The 17,883-nt window shown below is 32.5% G+C and overlaps 2 protein-coding genes across 3 annotated transcripts; both read right to left on the bottom strand.

Moving 5' to 3' along the window:
• Window positions 1–781: 781 nt before the first annotated feature.
• Window positions 782–5,487, bottom strand: LOC140057332 (alpha-2,8-sialyltransferase 8B-like). Of its 2 annotated transcripts, XM_072102950.1 has the most exons (8): window positions 5,376–5,487; window positions 4,753–4,792; window positions 4,280–4,373; window positions 3,820–4,004; window positions 2,757–2,825; window positions 2,359–2,472; window positions 1,544–2,050; window positions 782–1,034 (listed from the first exon to the last, which is right to left on the bottom strand). In XM_072102950.1, exons 4-8 carry the CDS (start codon window positions 4,002–4,004, stop codon window positions 782–784), a joined length of 1,128 nt encoding a protein of 375 aa, XP_071959051.1. In that variant the 5' UTR covers window positions 4,280–4,373; window positions 4,753–4,792; window positions 5,376–5,487. The 2 variants fall into 2 exon arrangements, with proteins under 2 accessions (XP_071959051.1, XP_071959052.1); XM_072102951.1 differs by lacking the exons at window positions 3,820–4,004; window positions 4,280–4,373; window positions 4,753–4,792; window positions 5,376–5,487 and adding an exon at window positions 3,115–3,183.
• A 2,661-nt stretch (window positions 5,488–8,148) lies between these two features.
• On the bottom strand, window positions 8,149–16,882 carry LOC140057595 (uncharacterized). Its single transcript, XM_072103311.1, has 11 exons — window positions 16,797–16,882; window positions 15,614–16,099; window positions 14,546–15,043; window positions 13,954–14,198; window positions 12,583–12,712; window positions 11,787–12,118; window positions 11,289–11,430; window positions 10,693–10,868; window positions 10,125–10,300; window positions 9,637–9,797; window positions 8,149–9,195 (listed from the first exon to the last, which is right to left on the bottom strand). The coding sequence occupies exons 1-11, from the start codon at window positions 16,846–16,848 to the stop codon at window positions 9,149–9,151; spliced, it is 2,445 nt and encodes an 814-aa protein (XP_071959412.1). The 5' UTR covers window positions 16,849–16,882; the 3' UTR covers window positions 8,149–9,148.
• Window positions 16,883–17,883: the final 1,001 nt, after the last annotated feature.

The raw sequence follows: 17,883 nt of genomic DNA on the forward strand, positions 1-17,883 counted from the left end.
AGTTAATATAACATTATAATCAAACTAATGTAAAATATCATTACTCTTATATAGGCCTAATAGATAGTATGGCATTTTAAATAACTTGTGTTTCCAGTATGTAATTAAGGAGTTCGACAATGTTTTATATGGAAACCTTAAATGACCTACTGGAGTTATCTTAATAAAACTGCCCAAATAGGATGTCATTGTGTTCATAAATGGGCACATCACACCTTATTTGTCAAACGAGTTTGGTTGTGTAGACAGAGGCTTAAGAAAGAAGTGGTTAAAATGTAAATCTTTTTAAAATATGGTATTCCAGGAAAAACAGAGTTCGAGCATCATTTATATGAAAGCCCGGATTACTGTTTTCATTTGGATGTCACTTTAAGCTTATAGTTAATAATGTGATATTATGACAAGTACTGTATTAATTAAAACATGTTTTATGTAAAATATAATTATGCAGCATTGTTCCAGATAACGATTTTACAAAATATTAAAGTCTTTGTATGTTCAGAATGAGTGTGTTTCCTTGTTAAAGTTCCAATTTTGGTCGCAACGCAAGAACGGAAGTGCACCGCAAGAATCTCTTAAGTGTGGTTCCCACTAGAACGCGCAACTTAACGTAACGCAGCGACGTATCGACGCAAAGTGCTGGCTGGTCCTTGCATTACGTCTACGTGGGAATCAAGCATTACGTTGCGTTACGTACTTGTGTTGCGTCTCTACAAGTGGGACTTCAAAATTGGTTGCGCCATTACAGTCGAATCTTGTTCACTTGCGTTATTAGCTATCTCTATTGACATGGCATTGAGACCAGTCGTAAAACCTTTGTGGAATTTAATTCTTTTATCTGTCTAAGTTCATACTGCATGGTGTTTTTTATATTCACCTCTTGGAGGGGTGATTTTGAAAAATATGAATTTCTAAAGTATGCGTCTTTTGAACTGACATTAAAGCCGTAAAGCGATATCTTCTTGCACATTGGTATTGCAACAGTGGAGAGCAGCAGTCCGTTTGATGATATGTCTACGTTGAATCCCCAGAAACTTGAAAGAAAGAGAAATAAAAACATTAATAAAGCTGTTGCTTTTGTATATATGATAATAATTCAACTGTTTTGCCAGAAATGATAGCGACCTTCAATTTCACAACGTGACTATTGAGTCAAGACTCATCCTGCGTTACGCTCAGAAACGCAGAATGACTGTTGGACTCAATAGGTAGAAAACGAAAGGTCATTCTGTACGTACAAAACCATTAAACTCATTTATCTGTTTCTTCGTTTCTGTTGAGTGATTCTGTTGTTCTTGTAGTAGTAGCCCAAAAGCTTTGTCTACACTATTAAACTTTGATGTGAACAAAATATGTGATGTACGATGACGCACGCACGATGACGATGTCATATCACTGTCATATTTGGGCACATCATACTTTTTAGTTTGATAGTGTAGACAGAGCTAAATGGTGGTTTCAGACTTTCCTACTTTGTTTACAATTCTTCCTTTTGTAATTTAGTTAGCATGGAAGGGGAGAGATAATTGAAATAATTAGGCACCTTGAAATGGTTGTCCGGTAATATTTCAAATTCGGGTAGGAAAATGTCAAGTCTTGAGCATTATGTTTAGCGAATTTTGCAATTTGATCAAACGATTTTGGATTAATTCCGCCATGTTTGATTATCCACATGTTAGCTTTTCCCAAACTTAACAACTGTTGTTTAACACCAGCATAACAAGGATTATTTTTGTTTTGAGTACATCTGGCAATTTCCAGAAATCTCACTTGATGCACAGCCATGAAATCAGTTCGATTACCAACATGTCGTCTGTAATTATGTGTTGGCGCCATGTTTGAACGCATAACGAAATCATGTGCGTCGATCTCTGCTCCGCATTTGCTGCCCAACAAAATGTCACTGTTTCCAACTATTGCGCATGTGCTATATTCCTTATCTAAAGATTTATTTCTGCTAATATTGTCTTTTGAAAATGTATCTTCCCTATCTTGTTGATGTATTGAGATCGTTTCGTTTAAGGTCAATTGACTTTGCTTTAATCTATTCCTGTAAAACAAATGATAGAAAATAGAAATAAAAAACTATTATTGCAAACAAATGTTGTAATTGATTGTTTTTTGTAACAATTTAGACTCATAAAAGAGAAACTTTTTAACGCTACGCTCTGCGAATGAAGTCTTCAACGTATTAGTGTACTCGTAACTGAAATTACGAAGTAAAATTACGACGGAATAATTTATTTCCCCTTTGTGTGGGACGGAATAAGTTTATTAATTTGTGTTTTGTCGAGGTATGACATTAAATATGATGATCTATGATAATAGCGGAACCGAAGAACAATTAATTTAACATACCTGAGTAACTTAACTTGAAGATAATCAATATGTCTCGATAATCTTCTTTGCATTATGTCCTGCATTGGTAATATATGCCGCTGTTTTATCTTCCCCTTAGGCCTATTCTTCGCACTTTACACATAAATAATAAATATATTTGCCACACTAGACATAATATTATAGTGAACTTATCAACACTTTAATAGAAGAAGATAAAGTGCAACTATTAGGCCTACAAAAACCTTGTTTCAGAATGTAGTTTGATCGATCTTTTACACTTCTATCTTATATCCTTCAGTATTTCTCGCTACCAAAAATACTTGATATATTATTTTCAGAAATAAAATTCTAAAACTGAATTCGTAAATGGTAGACATAAATAATAAAACAAGGGAAGAATAAAAGTAATTTTTCACCTTTTGAATTGTCTTGCAGAATCTCCATTCATTATTTTCTTTTCTGTTTTATTGTCAGCATCTTTTATTCTGATTTTTAAAATATAAATTAGTGTTTACAAGCACACTACATAATAGGCCTCCTATATCATACAAACACACATAGGCCTACACGTATTGCGTGTCTTAATCATGGCATAAAATATTCAATGGACATTTTTAATTTTAAAATAACCCATGATTATTATGTACTGCCTATATATTTGAAAACGGCAGCACCATTTTGCAGTACCAGTTGTTTTTTTTTTTTGTATAATTTATTTGTTGGCCCATTTTTTTATGCCCACTTCTTGTCAGTTACGAAACGTGGGATACGTACGCATATAGGCTATAAGTAATTAACCTGGTGAAATTTCAAGTAGATGGTATTATTCTGCTTCTGTTGCTGTTCAGCCTCCGTAAATGATGGTATTGAAATGCATGAACTAATACGTGCTATTCATTGTACTTATGAAAATATACAATTCCTTTGGTATTGAATTCAAATCGGTGACGTGTATACTATAATAGAAAAAACCGTGATTACGGTCAGGGTCAAGGGCAGACTAAACGTACGCGCCATTTAAGTTTTGAGATCCTACAACCTTTCAGCTTTTAACTAGCAAAGCGTTTCGAATAAGAAAACCTTTTAATCAACGGAAATACAATTCAAAGACTGTATACAGAACATAGGTTAAACACTTCATTACAATTTCTATTTCAAAATCATGGATCCGCAACTTCACCACTTATTTGAAGATACTCTGCAGTTGATCCTACCATGGAGGAGTTCGTTTTCTTTCCTCCATATAGTCCCACTAAACAGGCACCACACACAACCACTCAAACTCTACACAATAATAGGCTCAATAGTATATTACAGTAGTAGATATATTCTAGAGGAGAATGTTGGGTTCACATTGATTTTTTAGGAGTTATAAGACGCGTTTATGGTCACCATAATGTGGTTGTGTGGTCTTTGTGTAGCCTCATCATCATTGTTACGTGACCTGACAAATTCATGTTTTGAAAAAACTAAACATACCCTTCCTTCTGATTCAGCATCTGCAACTGTTGGATTTTCATAAAAGTTGCCAATAAATGCTTATTGGTTGAGTATTCGCATTCTGTATCCATCATCATTATAACCATACCGATTATACCAACGTATATAATTGCAAATAGACCGAGCACTAAATAATTTGACTTTATTGGGTGAAACCGGAACATCTACAAAAATAAATGAGACACCGTTAACGAATGTATGAGAAATGACGTAATGTAATTCCATGTAATTTATGGAGCAGAGTGTGATATTGATTTGGTTGTTATGCATAGGCCTACTTCCCATGGGGAATCCTACCTTTGATTTATCAATTTAAGGTACAATACTACTACTCCTTTGGGACATCCCTATCTCAGGGTACACCTCTAATCAGGAGACACCACTATAATGAGTCCTATTGACATTTTCGTGTGAAACGAACTAATGGGGTATCACCTACCTTGATAATTTATGATTGGCCTTCGAAAGTTGTTTTGTATTTGTTTATTAATCGTGTATTTTAGTCGTTGTGTTTTTGGAAGGTGAAGTGCTGCCTGTAAAATACAATAACTACAGTACTGTAAATTTATTCGATTATTTACTCTCTGGCTCAACTCAATTAGACAGGTAGCACTAGACAAACAACGACAATCAAACAATGTTAGTTTTATATCGTCACGTATAGTAGTTGTATACGAACTCCTACTGGGAAGCTACCGGGCAGCATATAAGGTGTTTTCAAAATGAAATCATGGTTTATCCCTCCTGCCCCGATAAATTACAATCCAAAAACATATTTAAATTATATTCACGATATACGTGATATGTGAACTTTTTGTATTTTGGATAGTGTGCATGTGTGTGTCATTGATTTGAGGGGAGAATGCATATAATATTGCTTTTAAAAATATCTTCAATGTTGGATAAACCTACCTTAACTATTCGATGTCACTCGGTGTTTGAGATCAAAGGACTAAAAAGAAAACCAAAGAAAACCAAAGATACGGGGTAGTGAGGGTACTCTATAAATATATGGGTGTAGGTGTACTATTACGTAAGGGCAAATAAAACCTAAACCAGGATTTCTTCTACGACCAAAGCCAATTCGCAAAGCTTGAATTTCGCGCGTAATAATAGGCCTACTTGTTACAAATCTAAATATTAGGCCTAACCATAGAGATATTATAGTGATATATAATATCTCTATGGCCTAACTAACGCGTAGTAGTTCGCTTCTATCTATCGTTTATCTGATAACATGAGCTCACTTTTAATTTTAGAAACGAAACATAAAAACACTGTTTCTCTGCAGTATATTTTCCTTCCTCTATATCTCAAATGGTACTAGGCCTATATCTGTCCAGATATTGATTTCACGTAGTATTTCTGACGCCTTCTATTGATATTTCAAACAAAACTACTTAACTGTGAATACAGTGCTATAACAATGTTTGCGAAGTCGTATTGTTGAGCGGGGAACAGCTGGGATCAATATATTAACTTAGGTCTTAGGGCTATATCTATATAACTACTGAAATTCTTATTTTATTACTAACCTGAGAAAATGGCATACGTTGGTGGTGGTACCATACCATGGAGTTTGCTCCCTGTCATACCATAGTAAGCCTGGCCACGCGAGTAACACAGTAAGCAGGTAGGTTCCTTCTGTGTAAAGTTGATCTCACATCACAAAAGGTGTACAAGGACTAACATTACAATTTGTGTAGGATGGTTACAGGTGAATAATTTATAACAACTGCTGAAAATAATCTATGGTTAGGATCGGACCAGTGACGTAATCAGAGGGATTGAACTATACCTTTAATTCAATTTGATTACTTTCCACGGAAAAAATACGCATATTCATACGTAGATGATGAAATATCTTTAATATTAAATTACAATTTTATCAGGTAATTTGTTTTTCGTTCCAATTTTGGCATATTTTTTTCGGAGACAATAGGCTACCGTATCCTTTAAAGAAAAAAAACATATACACCTGTTACAAACATAGCAAACTGTATTTTGAAACATCATACAGTACTCCGAGTCACAACACTAAATTACATGCATGTAACAATTAGAAATACATTACAATGTCAAAAAACTTTTACAAAAAAAAAAGTCACATGGTTTAAATTATAACAAAAAAAATTGTAAAATTAATTAATTATCCACACAATGAGAAAAATCACATCATTAATAACGATAAATTAAACTAGCGAGACAATATTTAGGAATAAATCGTCATTTGAATTTATTGGGTTTCTTTTTATATCACCAGTAGGCCTAAAAGTAAGTAAGTAATATAACAGGGAAACTCATAATCATTTGTATTCTTGAGATCCGCTACTGCGACCACATTAAAGACTGTAAGTTTTGGGTGAACTTCCGATCTCATACCTCAATATCTCGATGGATTCCTTCTTGGGTAGTAAAAGGTACATTACTCATTAGATAATTCATCATTAATAATGCAGCGTAATCCCATTACATGTAGTTAGATCATTCATTTAATCCGGGATTTAATCTTCAATGTACCGTGCTTATAAAGATCAATGATTCTTTTGAAACTCTTGCCAGTGCACACCGACTTCGGTGCACCCTACCATGATAAAATGTAAACATGCGTGTTTGCCCCGATATACAGTAGATGTGATTTGACTATTGTTTATATATTTCTCGTCATCTTTGTCTTCACCAATGACATCACCATATCTATAGAATAACGACAACATACAATAGAAAACAAAGTATTTTAATATAAGACCAAAGAAAACCGATTAGCCATCGGGAAATATAATTGATCCTTTTAACACTTGCGCAATACAACTAACTAATTTTATCCCAAAATTGTTTACGTCATTATTGTTCATTCATGTTGTTATAGAGGTAGGCCTACTACAGGTTTTACCCTTTTAATCAAACGGCCTACAATATAACAGACTAATATGTGAAATGAATATTTACCGGTGCTATTTAACCCCAATTCTCCGCTTCTATTACAGCTATTCGGTTAGACAATAGGTTGTACAATTTGGCATCAAACGGGTACATCTTTAATCAACTTTCTACAGACTGCATAGTTTAGTCCATTAACGAGTTCCACAAGAATATGAGTTGGAACATCAGTCTGACCATCCATCTATACGAAAAAAAGAATGAACAGAAAATATATAGGAGCTACAAATTACTATATACGATAAGAAAGGAAAATAAAAGACTTACATCAGACATTCTGGGGGATGGGAGTCTAAAAAGAAGAAAATCTGCACTTGGCCGTCTTTAATAGGAAAACTAAAAAGAAAAAAATCTAACGATAAAAAAGAGAAATAAATACGCGAAATAACGACTCACTAAAACATGATCTGTAGGCCTATTAGGCCTACAAATACTACAATCAAAATAACACAAATTAAAATTATAAAATACTTACACTACACTAACTTGTATATAAACAAAATTAGAGACAATCAATCTGCTAGAAGAAAAAAGAATAATAAAAACAAAAGAACCTCTCGCTAATAAACAATGAAAACAAAATTACATAAATAAATCATAAATTGCATGTAATTATAAAGAGGCTGACAATTAAACAACGAAATAATGGGAGAGAATTTGTCTTTTTTGTTTGATCTAATTGATCGAAAAGTAGGCCTACTAAAACTGGTGAAAAAGGTTTCCGGGACAAAGAAACAAAAAAGTGTTTTTACTACATTGTAAACGACTAAATATCATTTTCAAGCATATGATTACGATGTTCACATTTACAACAACCCAAGGAAAAATAATATGAGACCACTGACGGAGGGATAAGAACACAGTACGGAAAACAATAGCAAAGAACCTTGTTCGAAACTCAAGACAAGAAAGAGAGATATCGAGAGAACTAGGCCTAAACTTCGCTATATGTAACAAATCGGTAGTATAGGTAGTACTGTACTACGGTTATGGCCAGCCCAGCTGATCTTTATGAAACGTACTGTTTTGGTACTTTTCGGTCGATTGCATCAACACAGAAGATAAATTCTCTCCTAATAGTATTAGGATCTAAATGAAATTATATAAAAAAAAAACACGAAATAAAACAAAATACTTACATTTCAAACTATAACTTCTTGGAAAAAATGGTAGGGGAAGAAAAAAAGAGAACGAGGATAACAAAGAAACACAAACGAAGAGAAATACCCTCAATTTTAAATATGCTGGTCAAATCTCATAATGCATTCAACTATTTCCCATGAAAAACACAATAAGACTTAATATCTACATCCCAAATTGTCCAGATGTTTTTGATAATAAAAACTGGACGCTAAAGATGCACTCATCGGAAAACAATGACGTCACTTGACACGTATGAGATAATTAATTGACAATGTCCACCTCACAGAACAAAATAAAATATTCAGTTACTTTTTATTTTAGTTATCACAAATTTATAGAATACATTTTGGTGAACGAGCGTACATATTCTTTGTTATTATTATTTTGTACATTTTTGTGAATAAATAAAGCTTTTTTTTTTGTACGATTGTTGTTATTCGACTGTTAAACCACATTAATAATACCATGGAGTATTCTTATTCTTTACTCCATGATAATACTTAAAACAAAATACGTGACTCTGGCAATATTTGTAACAACATACAGTTAAATAAAAGGTAGTTACTATTTCACTATATCTCTTCGCACCACTTTAAACTATTATAAGTGGGTTGTCTGATAAAACCAATTCATTAAAATTACATGCATGACCAGGTGTCATAATATAATCACATAGAAGATACTAACGTTCTAGTCTAAAGCATACTATTCATTTTAAAGTAATTGATCTACACTTGATTGCTTCTTGATAATTGTTTTGAAAATAATAATAATAATTTATTGGAAACTTCACTTTTACAACAGTGACACACTTTGATGATAAAGGTGCGTCCAAGTAATAACTTAAAATTAAATAAAATAAATGTTGTATAAAAAATACAGCATACAATTACAAGAATATATAACATTATTAACTTAAAAATGAATCAAAATAAATGAAAAAATAATAAAATACCAAACATACAAAAAAATAAATAAAACGAACAATGGTATGAATCAAATAAGATGTAGTATGTCAATTGGGACACCCCTATCCAGAATACCGCAATTTCCTGTGAAACAATGGAGTGAACAAGGTGAAATGTACTCTCAAATAATGAGAGAGAAGTCACATTCAATAGAGTACTGTAGATCAAAAAGTTGAATCATCACTATTTTGGAGTTTTATCCTATGGTGTATTAAATACACAATAGTGCATCTATTGGTTTTCCATATTTCATTCAGTTAACCCAACTTCACATCTATTGTCATTGCTCGTGCTGTTCCAACATCTGTAAACCAAAAATGCATAATGAAAGTTGGGCCTAAAGATGAGACAATCTGTAAATGGCAAAAAGTTGTAATGCTGAATAAAGATAAGCGTGAAATCTGTGAAAATAGTAGGCTTAACAAATTAGTGTAATGTATTTAATCGTAGTTTTACTCATATTTGAATAGAAATGTTTTAATTAAATATATATATATATGCTTAGTATGTATGTAATATTTTGTCGGAAATAATCATTTAAAAAGTGATTTTTGTTTCTTTATTGAAATTATATTTTATATGGGGTTATGCTTAAAAAATCTTCTTCTTTTCTTCATTTTTATTTGTTATATTGTCATTTGTTATATCATCGTACAAAGAAAATAAAAGAAGTTGTTGAAAGCCTCTAGAGCGACTATAGTTATGAAAAACAACTCAAAACTATGCGACTCAACTATATACTCACCTCCTTCAGACCAGTTTTCATAAGAGCGTGATTGACTATAAAGTATCTTTGGAGTGGCGTCATAACCTTCATAACAGCCAATCCTTGCTCTCTCAGTGATCAGTAGCCAGCCCCGATCATTCTCACATCCACCATATCCATGGTTAATATAAAATCTTCTGCTGCAAATATTATAATAATTCATAACATTAACACAATTAAAACACAAACACACAGTAATAGTATATTTTTAATTTGGTTTTATCGAATTTCCGTTTTATCTGAGTATTACCTGTTTTAATCTAGTCTACCTTTATATTTTTTTATATTGTAGGTTTAATTGTTTTAAGGATGCACCATTATTATGTGTGCCGCTGTTCAAAAAGCGTTTTCCAAATAAATTATTACATGTAGCTATAAATAAAGCTCTGTCTACACTATTAACCTTACAAAATGGAAAGCTACCATGCTACCTCTGCCATTAATTTTAATTACTTAAATAGCCATACCTATTACGTGAATCTCCATTAATGCTGAAATAATTTGTACTTTCTGCTGGGAGATCATCCCACGATGATTCCTCAACATTTACGCTTGCAAACCAAGAAGTCATGGTTGAACCAACACCATTGAATAGCATCGATTTTACTTCAACATTAAACTGGGAATATAATGTCAGTTTTACCTAAAATAAATTACAAATAAAGATGTTGGTAATAATTGCTTTCTTGAGATACTACCACCACACCACAAAAGTGCATCACTATCCACATTGCAACCACACAAACAGTCTAGAGGCCTTTTTTTGACTTATTATAATGCATTGTTTTGTCTCCGGGCCTTGCTCAGGGGCCCCATCAGCTTGGAGGCCCTGGGTTTAGCCACTGAGCGAGCACCCCTAGCCATTATGCCACTGAGCATAATGAACAAGTGCCAGAATTTTGTGGTAGTGCCCTATCACTTTGACTTTGCAGCAAATTCAACATGTTCACAATTTCTAATTACGGATTCATTTATTTATTTACTTATTTATTAGCTAAGCAGTTAAGCTACTATTCCAAGATTGACAGAATTTACCTTCAAAATGTCAAATGATGACCAATTATTCAAGATGACATCATTCCTGTAGTGCGTGTCACTGATCAGGTACTTGTGAGCATGGTAACTAGATGCTCCTGTACCAGAAGTCCATGCATCATAAATGCTAAATCCATTCATGGATATCCCCTTGAAAATCCGAACCCATGGATTTCCTAAGAGATACAAGAGCATATAGAATGTGTTACTGTATGCAATAAAGCAGAGTTATTCATACAGATCAGGGTCTGTATTTATCCATTTTTTTGGCATAAGTCAAGAATACTGTGGTGTAAAACTATCTATGGATAAGACTTCAGAAATCTAAGATTTGAAGAAAAAAATGTAAAAAATTTGCTTATGTTAGAAAAATTCCTGACTACCTAAGCTACTGGGAATCCGACATTGACATTATTGAAAAAATAAGGCATTTAAAAAATGGATTAGTTTAACAATTTTGAAAAGCCATTGGGAGCCTTGTTCATACAGCATCACTGGAAATCTTGTTGAGTCAACAACAATATATAGATATTTATAGGTCAGGAGTAGACTGAACCTGAGCAGCAGCAATTAATTTAAGAAATACAGTTATTTACCTTCCCTACAACCAATAAGCTCTCCACGAAAGCTTACATGATTGTTCCATTTGATCATGTTAAACTTAATTGCTGTAGTCTGTATAGGTTGCTGAAAGTAGTTAAGTCGATGTCCATTTTTGTCTAAGTTTCCATCAAAGATCTAAATAAGCATTAATTATAAGCCTGAATTATTTTCACTGAAAAGGCAACTTTTGTGGAAGCCTGGACCTAAAATAAATTTACTTCTAAAGAAGATGGATTGACATTGCCCTATTGCCAATTAAAATAGATTACTCAGCATCAGTCTGGTAATAAAGGAATTGTGTTCTGCACGTAACAGTTCTGTCATGTATGTACATGTTTGTTTAATTTGGCACTAATGGTTGTTCATAGATAGAACAGTATACAATATTATGCTTTAATTCATGTTATTATTTTCTATTTATGTTAACTTATGTTTTGTTTTTGATTACAAATTGAAAATAACATTGAATAAAAATGTCTCTCTTACAGTACCTTTATTTTGCCATTTCCATCGGTTATGTACATTTCTCCAACCTGGTCAACTTTGAAATAACTCACAGTGTAAAGTTCTACCCACTCTGAAAATCCACTGTAGTCTGCTCCTTGGCTAACCACTCCTGTAAGTGTATGCTCAACTAATAAGTCAATCTTAAGCCATTCATTCTGAAATGGTGCTTCTGCACTCCAGCCACCAAAACATCCATTTTCAGTAGGAAGATTTAGCCTTCCACAGTGAGCAAGCGCGTCACCACTGTGAATTGAACTAGCAGTGATCTGACCATCCAATATACTTCCCGATTCCATTCCGAGGCTACTTGAACATTCTACAGAAAGTAGAGAACATTATTAGAGATTAAGACATTAATATTATCCATTAACAAAACAATACTATGTGCAAGTGAAATTCAATAAATTTATTTCTTTAATTTCACAAGTAAATGTAAAGATTATAAATATAGATGATAAAGAGGCAAAATACCCTAAAAGTAAAAATCAGCAAATATTATTTGTAATCGAATTAATAACTTAGGTCTTTTATATTTGAGAAAAGATGGAACCTAACTCATCCCCTCCCCCCCCCCCCCCACTGCCTTGGAGGATATTTATTCTCAGGTTGAATTAAAAGCAATATTGCTCTATAAAAGGATATTACTAAAAAGAACAAAGGTAAACAGGCAAACAGGTAAAACAAAAACTCAGATCTCAATTAATAATAATACCTATTATGGTATAATATAATTATAATGATTTCACTTAATATAATCAATGACGTATATGTTAAACCTACCATCAGTTGGGCAATATTTATCAACATATCCAGTTAAAATACAACGGCAAACATATCCATTGCTATTGTCTGATGGCTCGCACACTTTACCCTTACCACAATCAACAATGTTGCATTGACTAAAGCTTCTCTGCAATATAAATATAAACAATTAACATACCAATGAAAATTCAGTTATTTAAATGACTAAGAACCGAGAAAATATTTTGTCACTATACAGTAAACTCTAATATTATAATATTATTAATATATCATTTATTATGTCCTCTTATTACAGGATTAGTAGAGAGATAATATTGAGGAGTAAGGCTGCAGTGGGAAAATTCACCTGGTTTAGCACTCCTTTAAGGGGGTTGAGACTAATGCTGGATAGTTTGAATAGGGCTGCACATGCTCTCAGACCGTTTAAGATCTGGGGCTTTGGGTTTAATAAGTTAGCAATCATAACCGTCCATTATGCTACTGTTATAGACATGTTTTCAATGATGAGACTGGGATTTATCCATAGAAATATTATATCACATATTTTTTTAAATTATTATATTTAATATCTGTGTATGTATCACTGTTAAAGTGTACTAATATTTTGTTTATATTTGTATGTAGTTTAGTTGACTGCACCACTATTAAGTGTGTTGTCACTAATCCAAACGCGTTTTTCAATAAAATTATTTATTTAATTATATAAAGTGTCAACATGAGTAGTCTATGTGCATTCTTTGTATCACATTGATGTTGCTGTCTAGTTCTAATGCTAACGCTATTATGGATTTATTACCTCCGCCAAGGAGGTTAGTTGTCACCCCTGTATGTTTGTGTGTTTGTGTGTGTGTTTGTGTGTGTGTCTGTGAACAGCCTGGAGGCCACAGTTTTTATCCGATTCTAACCAAATTTGGACACAATGATCTATGCCCAAAAAGCTTGGACGAGTTCGAATTTGAGGGGGAAAGGTCATAGGTCAAGTTCACAACTAACAAAAAACTATTTTACTGCCTAGAGACCACAGTTTTGAAACTTAGCCGCAATGATCAATGACACATCATATAATTGTGGTTAAATTTTGAAGGGTCAGGGTCAAAGATCAAGGTCCACAAAAAAAAAAAAATAAATAAAAAAATAATAAAAAAAAAAAAAACCCTCAGTGGGACTTGAACCAGCAATCTCAACTGTGAGAGGCTGGATACATAACCATTACACCACACTGTCATCCACAACTTTTTTGTGTGCAGTTAACATATTTACACATAGAACTAATAAAAAAAAAAATATTCACGGGGAATTTTATGTAGGGGAATTTTACAGTAGGCGGAGGTTTGTACTCTCGGAGTACCCTCTAGTTACATTTGTTAAAATTCCACTAGAAAATGTTACCTTTGTTTTAATATTCATTTCATAATAAGTGTGTCTGACGTCAGAAACAAAGTTGCCAGAGTCGCTGATCTTAGTGGCATCATTCAATTCACATGACATTTCTTGTGCATTGTAATTTATTGACTGGCATAAGTGGTTGTCGATACAGTTTAATACGCATGAAGTTGAACTTCTCTCTGACAATGTTGCAATGACGTTGTTTTGAAGTTGGTAATCCTGGTCCACTTCGGTTGACTTGAATGTGTCTGTAAAATAATAAATGGTAAGATCAAATATTGAATATAGAAAATGTTAAGAATTTTTTGGCTAAATTTAGTTACATGTGGAAAATATGTTAACAAAGTTAACAAAAATAGGGCTTAATAATAGTGCCTAAATGATAAATGTATACATTATAGTGATGTTTTTTCCATGTCAAAATAATCTGGGAAAAGTTTGCCCATAGCGAGAGACAAGAAAGTGTCCCGAAATCATTAGGCAGAACCTCCCGCTATTACTTTATTTAAAGTCTTTTTATACACAGAATATAGGGTCTAAGAAGCATCTTTTTAAAAAAAATATATAGTATAAGTTAAAAGTGTTAAAACTATACCATAGTCTGCTGTAATAGGTTCAATTGATATTACTCGTACTGAATAACTGATAAATTCAACTATTGACCCGATGTTGACATCCACAGGCATTGATTTTGATGATTTTACATACATTGAATCGGCAGAAATGGGTTTTGCATTAAAAATTTGATACAAAACACTGCCTGTAGTGGATGCATATCCGACTCTATCGCCAGCCAAAATCGGAATCTGTTCAGATTCTCCTAAAACATGTTCAACATTCATGTTTTTCTGGTCCAACGTCACAGTGATGGTTGTTTTTCCTATCACCTCATGAGTACCTGCTGTCATGTCTATTGCTCTAAAAACGTAAGCAATAATATCCCCAGCTCCTGCTACAATAAACCGCCAGCCTCGTATGGTCCCTGCACTTCGGAATCTAGCCCAATCATTCATATAGATTACGTTGTTCTTAATTGTTTTAGTCGTTTGTTGTAAAACATGATTAAAGACTGGAAAATGTGGTGTCTCCAAATCTGTGAGGGAGAAAGTTGTAGAGTAGTCCTTAGTTTAAAGCTTTGTCTATACTATCAAATTTTATGTGACAAAAACATTTAATGTGCCCATATATCTGGGCATGATGATGTCATATCACTAGCATATTTGGGCATATCACTAGCATATTTTTGCACATCACACTTTTTTTGTCAAACTAGTTTGACAGTGTAGACAAAGCTGAATTGAAAAATGATAATTTAGGATTCAGGTTTATACTATGACGATAATGAATGACAATAATTAAACAAATAAATATTCATTTAAACAAGAAAAGTTTAACCATTTTGACTGTCTTCGATAAAAATAATATTTTCATAAATCCAATTAAATGATGATGTCATGATCAACAATAACATTTATATGTTATGTCAATTTTTTCTGCAATGATTTTAGTTTGTTAATGTAGAAGATATTAGGCAGCCAATGTAATAAACAGTATGTATGATTACCCCAAAAATAGCTTATTGCATAAAAAGGTAAAGAGTAAACAAAATATAGTTACTGCAGTAACTGCAGCAGAATAATTTTGACACAATGAAATGCTCTACCTTCAAGTAATGTCTGAAATGAATACACACGCCACAAGCTGGAAGAGTCAAAGTCGAGTGATCCCAATTTGACTTGGATGTTTGTCGTTTCTGATAAATATTCACTTGTTGGGGTGCTGTCATCCACCTCATCATAATGCAATAGTCCATTTTTATGATGGAAACCAACAACGTCACCAGTAAACACTGGAATCCAATCAGATTTGCTTAGTATATGTTCGTGTATGCTATTCAACGGTCCCTTAATAGGAACATGAGTTCGACTTGCTATTAAATAAGGTGTTTTCTTAGAAGATTGTTCACGAAAAATCATCGCAACGAGCGTATCACTTTGCGTTGGAATAAAGCGCCATCCTCTTATGTAACCATTACACGTGATAGGGTTACCGATGTTCATTAACGTAAGTTCAGTGCCGTCGGCTGAAGATCTCGACATCACTTCAGGTCCATGGCTTTTTGGACATGTTTCCACAGCACTTGTTATGCCTAAAAGCAAAACAAAAACAATTAACAATATAACATAAAAATTCATCTGGTGAATATACTATACTACATATTCTTTCGATGGTAAAGTTGTTTATAGTATAGATCAAAAGTCTAAAGATGTATTATCCCCAAAAAACTTGAAAAATTAAGATTAATTAAATCATACTTTTAATAGTTATTTTGTAGTTTTAATAAAGTTAATCCCTTCTGTAAAAAAATAAATAAAAAAGGAATGTTTTCTCATATACAATTACAAAAATAAATGGTCAAATTCAAAAATCCATTGACTATTTTTTGCCTTAAATTAAATTTTCAGGTAAATAATTCTTTTTTTTAAACTTTTTGTGGATAACTATTGTGACATTAAAATGGCATATTCAAAAAAAAATATCAAAACATTTTTTCAAATTATTTTTTTTACAGTAATTAATATATTTTATAAAATATGAAATAAACCTTAAATGGCAGTTGCGACAAAACAATTGTTTATGTAACATATTATTTGAAACCCAAAATATATTCAGCTTTACTTAAAGGTTTTTAAAATATCAAACAACCTGAACCATAGTGTATTTTTGAAATGAAAAAATATCTAATAAACAATTAACTATTTTTGCCTTTAACTAATAGATTCCCTCAGTGTTATTAATAAAAAATAAACAATAAACCACACAATACTAATCCAATATATAATTACCTTTTTGCATAAATAAAACAGCAATAGATACAGTGATTACAAAGTCATACATTGCGATACTTCAGAGAGAAAGTGTTGTGCAAACTTGTAATTATTCTGGAAACAACCTGAAATTGACGCACTATAAAGTGACAATTAATAACTAAAATATTCAAGACAGGATGTGAGGCATTACGTCAATAGTTACAAGAATGTATTGATTATTGGTATTTGTACAAATTAAATTGCACAAAATAAAGAACACATCTACTCTCTACAGTACTCGCTATAAATGTCTATCATTTAAATACACAGAATGTATAAATTGAGTGGTGAGAGAATTATATTTGAATAAATATAAATAGTGTATTTTAACATATGGAAAATTCATCAAAGTTTTCTCAATTCTTACCAGATGTAATTATTGATTTTAAATGATTACCGTAATAATTTATAGTTGTACAGTAGTGTATTAATACTAGTTCACTAACTTACACTGATGCTGCAACGGAAGTGATCTGACCAATCAAAAGCAACGACTCTTCCATTGACAGACTGACAGCTGAAAGATGTAGCTTGTGATAGGTCAAAACAAAGAGAAAGCCCTTTTCAGATTATCATATAAAGTTTGGTTTATTATTATTATTAGGGAAGAGTGAAATTACTTCCTGCTATTATTGTGTTCAATCAAGTGTGAATTGACAGTACAGTATTACAAAATATTGATGTGTATAACAGACAATGCACAATTGATCTTGAACATCTGTGTTAAAGTCTTGAAGATGAACTGGCTCTTCTCAGCTGTAAAATTAAACAATAATATTCAGTAATTACTGTTGCAGTTGATAAACAGAAATAAAACAATATTAATGGTATAATTATTGTTGATATAAAGTTTGCGATACACCATGTATTTTAGTTCTGAAAAGAACTGTTGAGTTTCTCGATCAATATGCCTTGATCGTCCTCAGGAGTGAGAATGTATATGTATGTATAATTATTACTTAACTGACACTCAATAAATTGAAAAAATTTGGATTTTAAATTTCTTCAAACCAATAACAAAATGTTAATAAGAAAGGGGTTGCCGAGATGGGTGACCCCTTGA

This window comes from Antedon mediterranea, chromosome 8 (assembly GCF_964355755.1).
Source record: "Antedon mediterranea chromosome 8, ecAntMedi1.1, whole genome shotgun sequence".
Lineage (NCBI taxonomy): Eukaryota > Metazoa > Echinodermata > Crinoidea > Comatulida > Antedonidae > Antedon > Antedon mediterranea.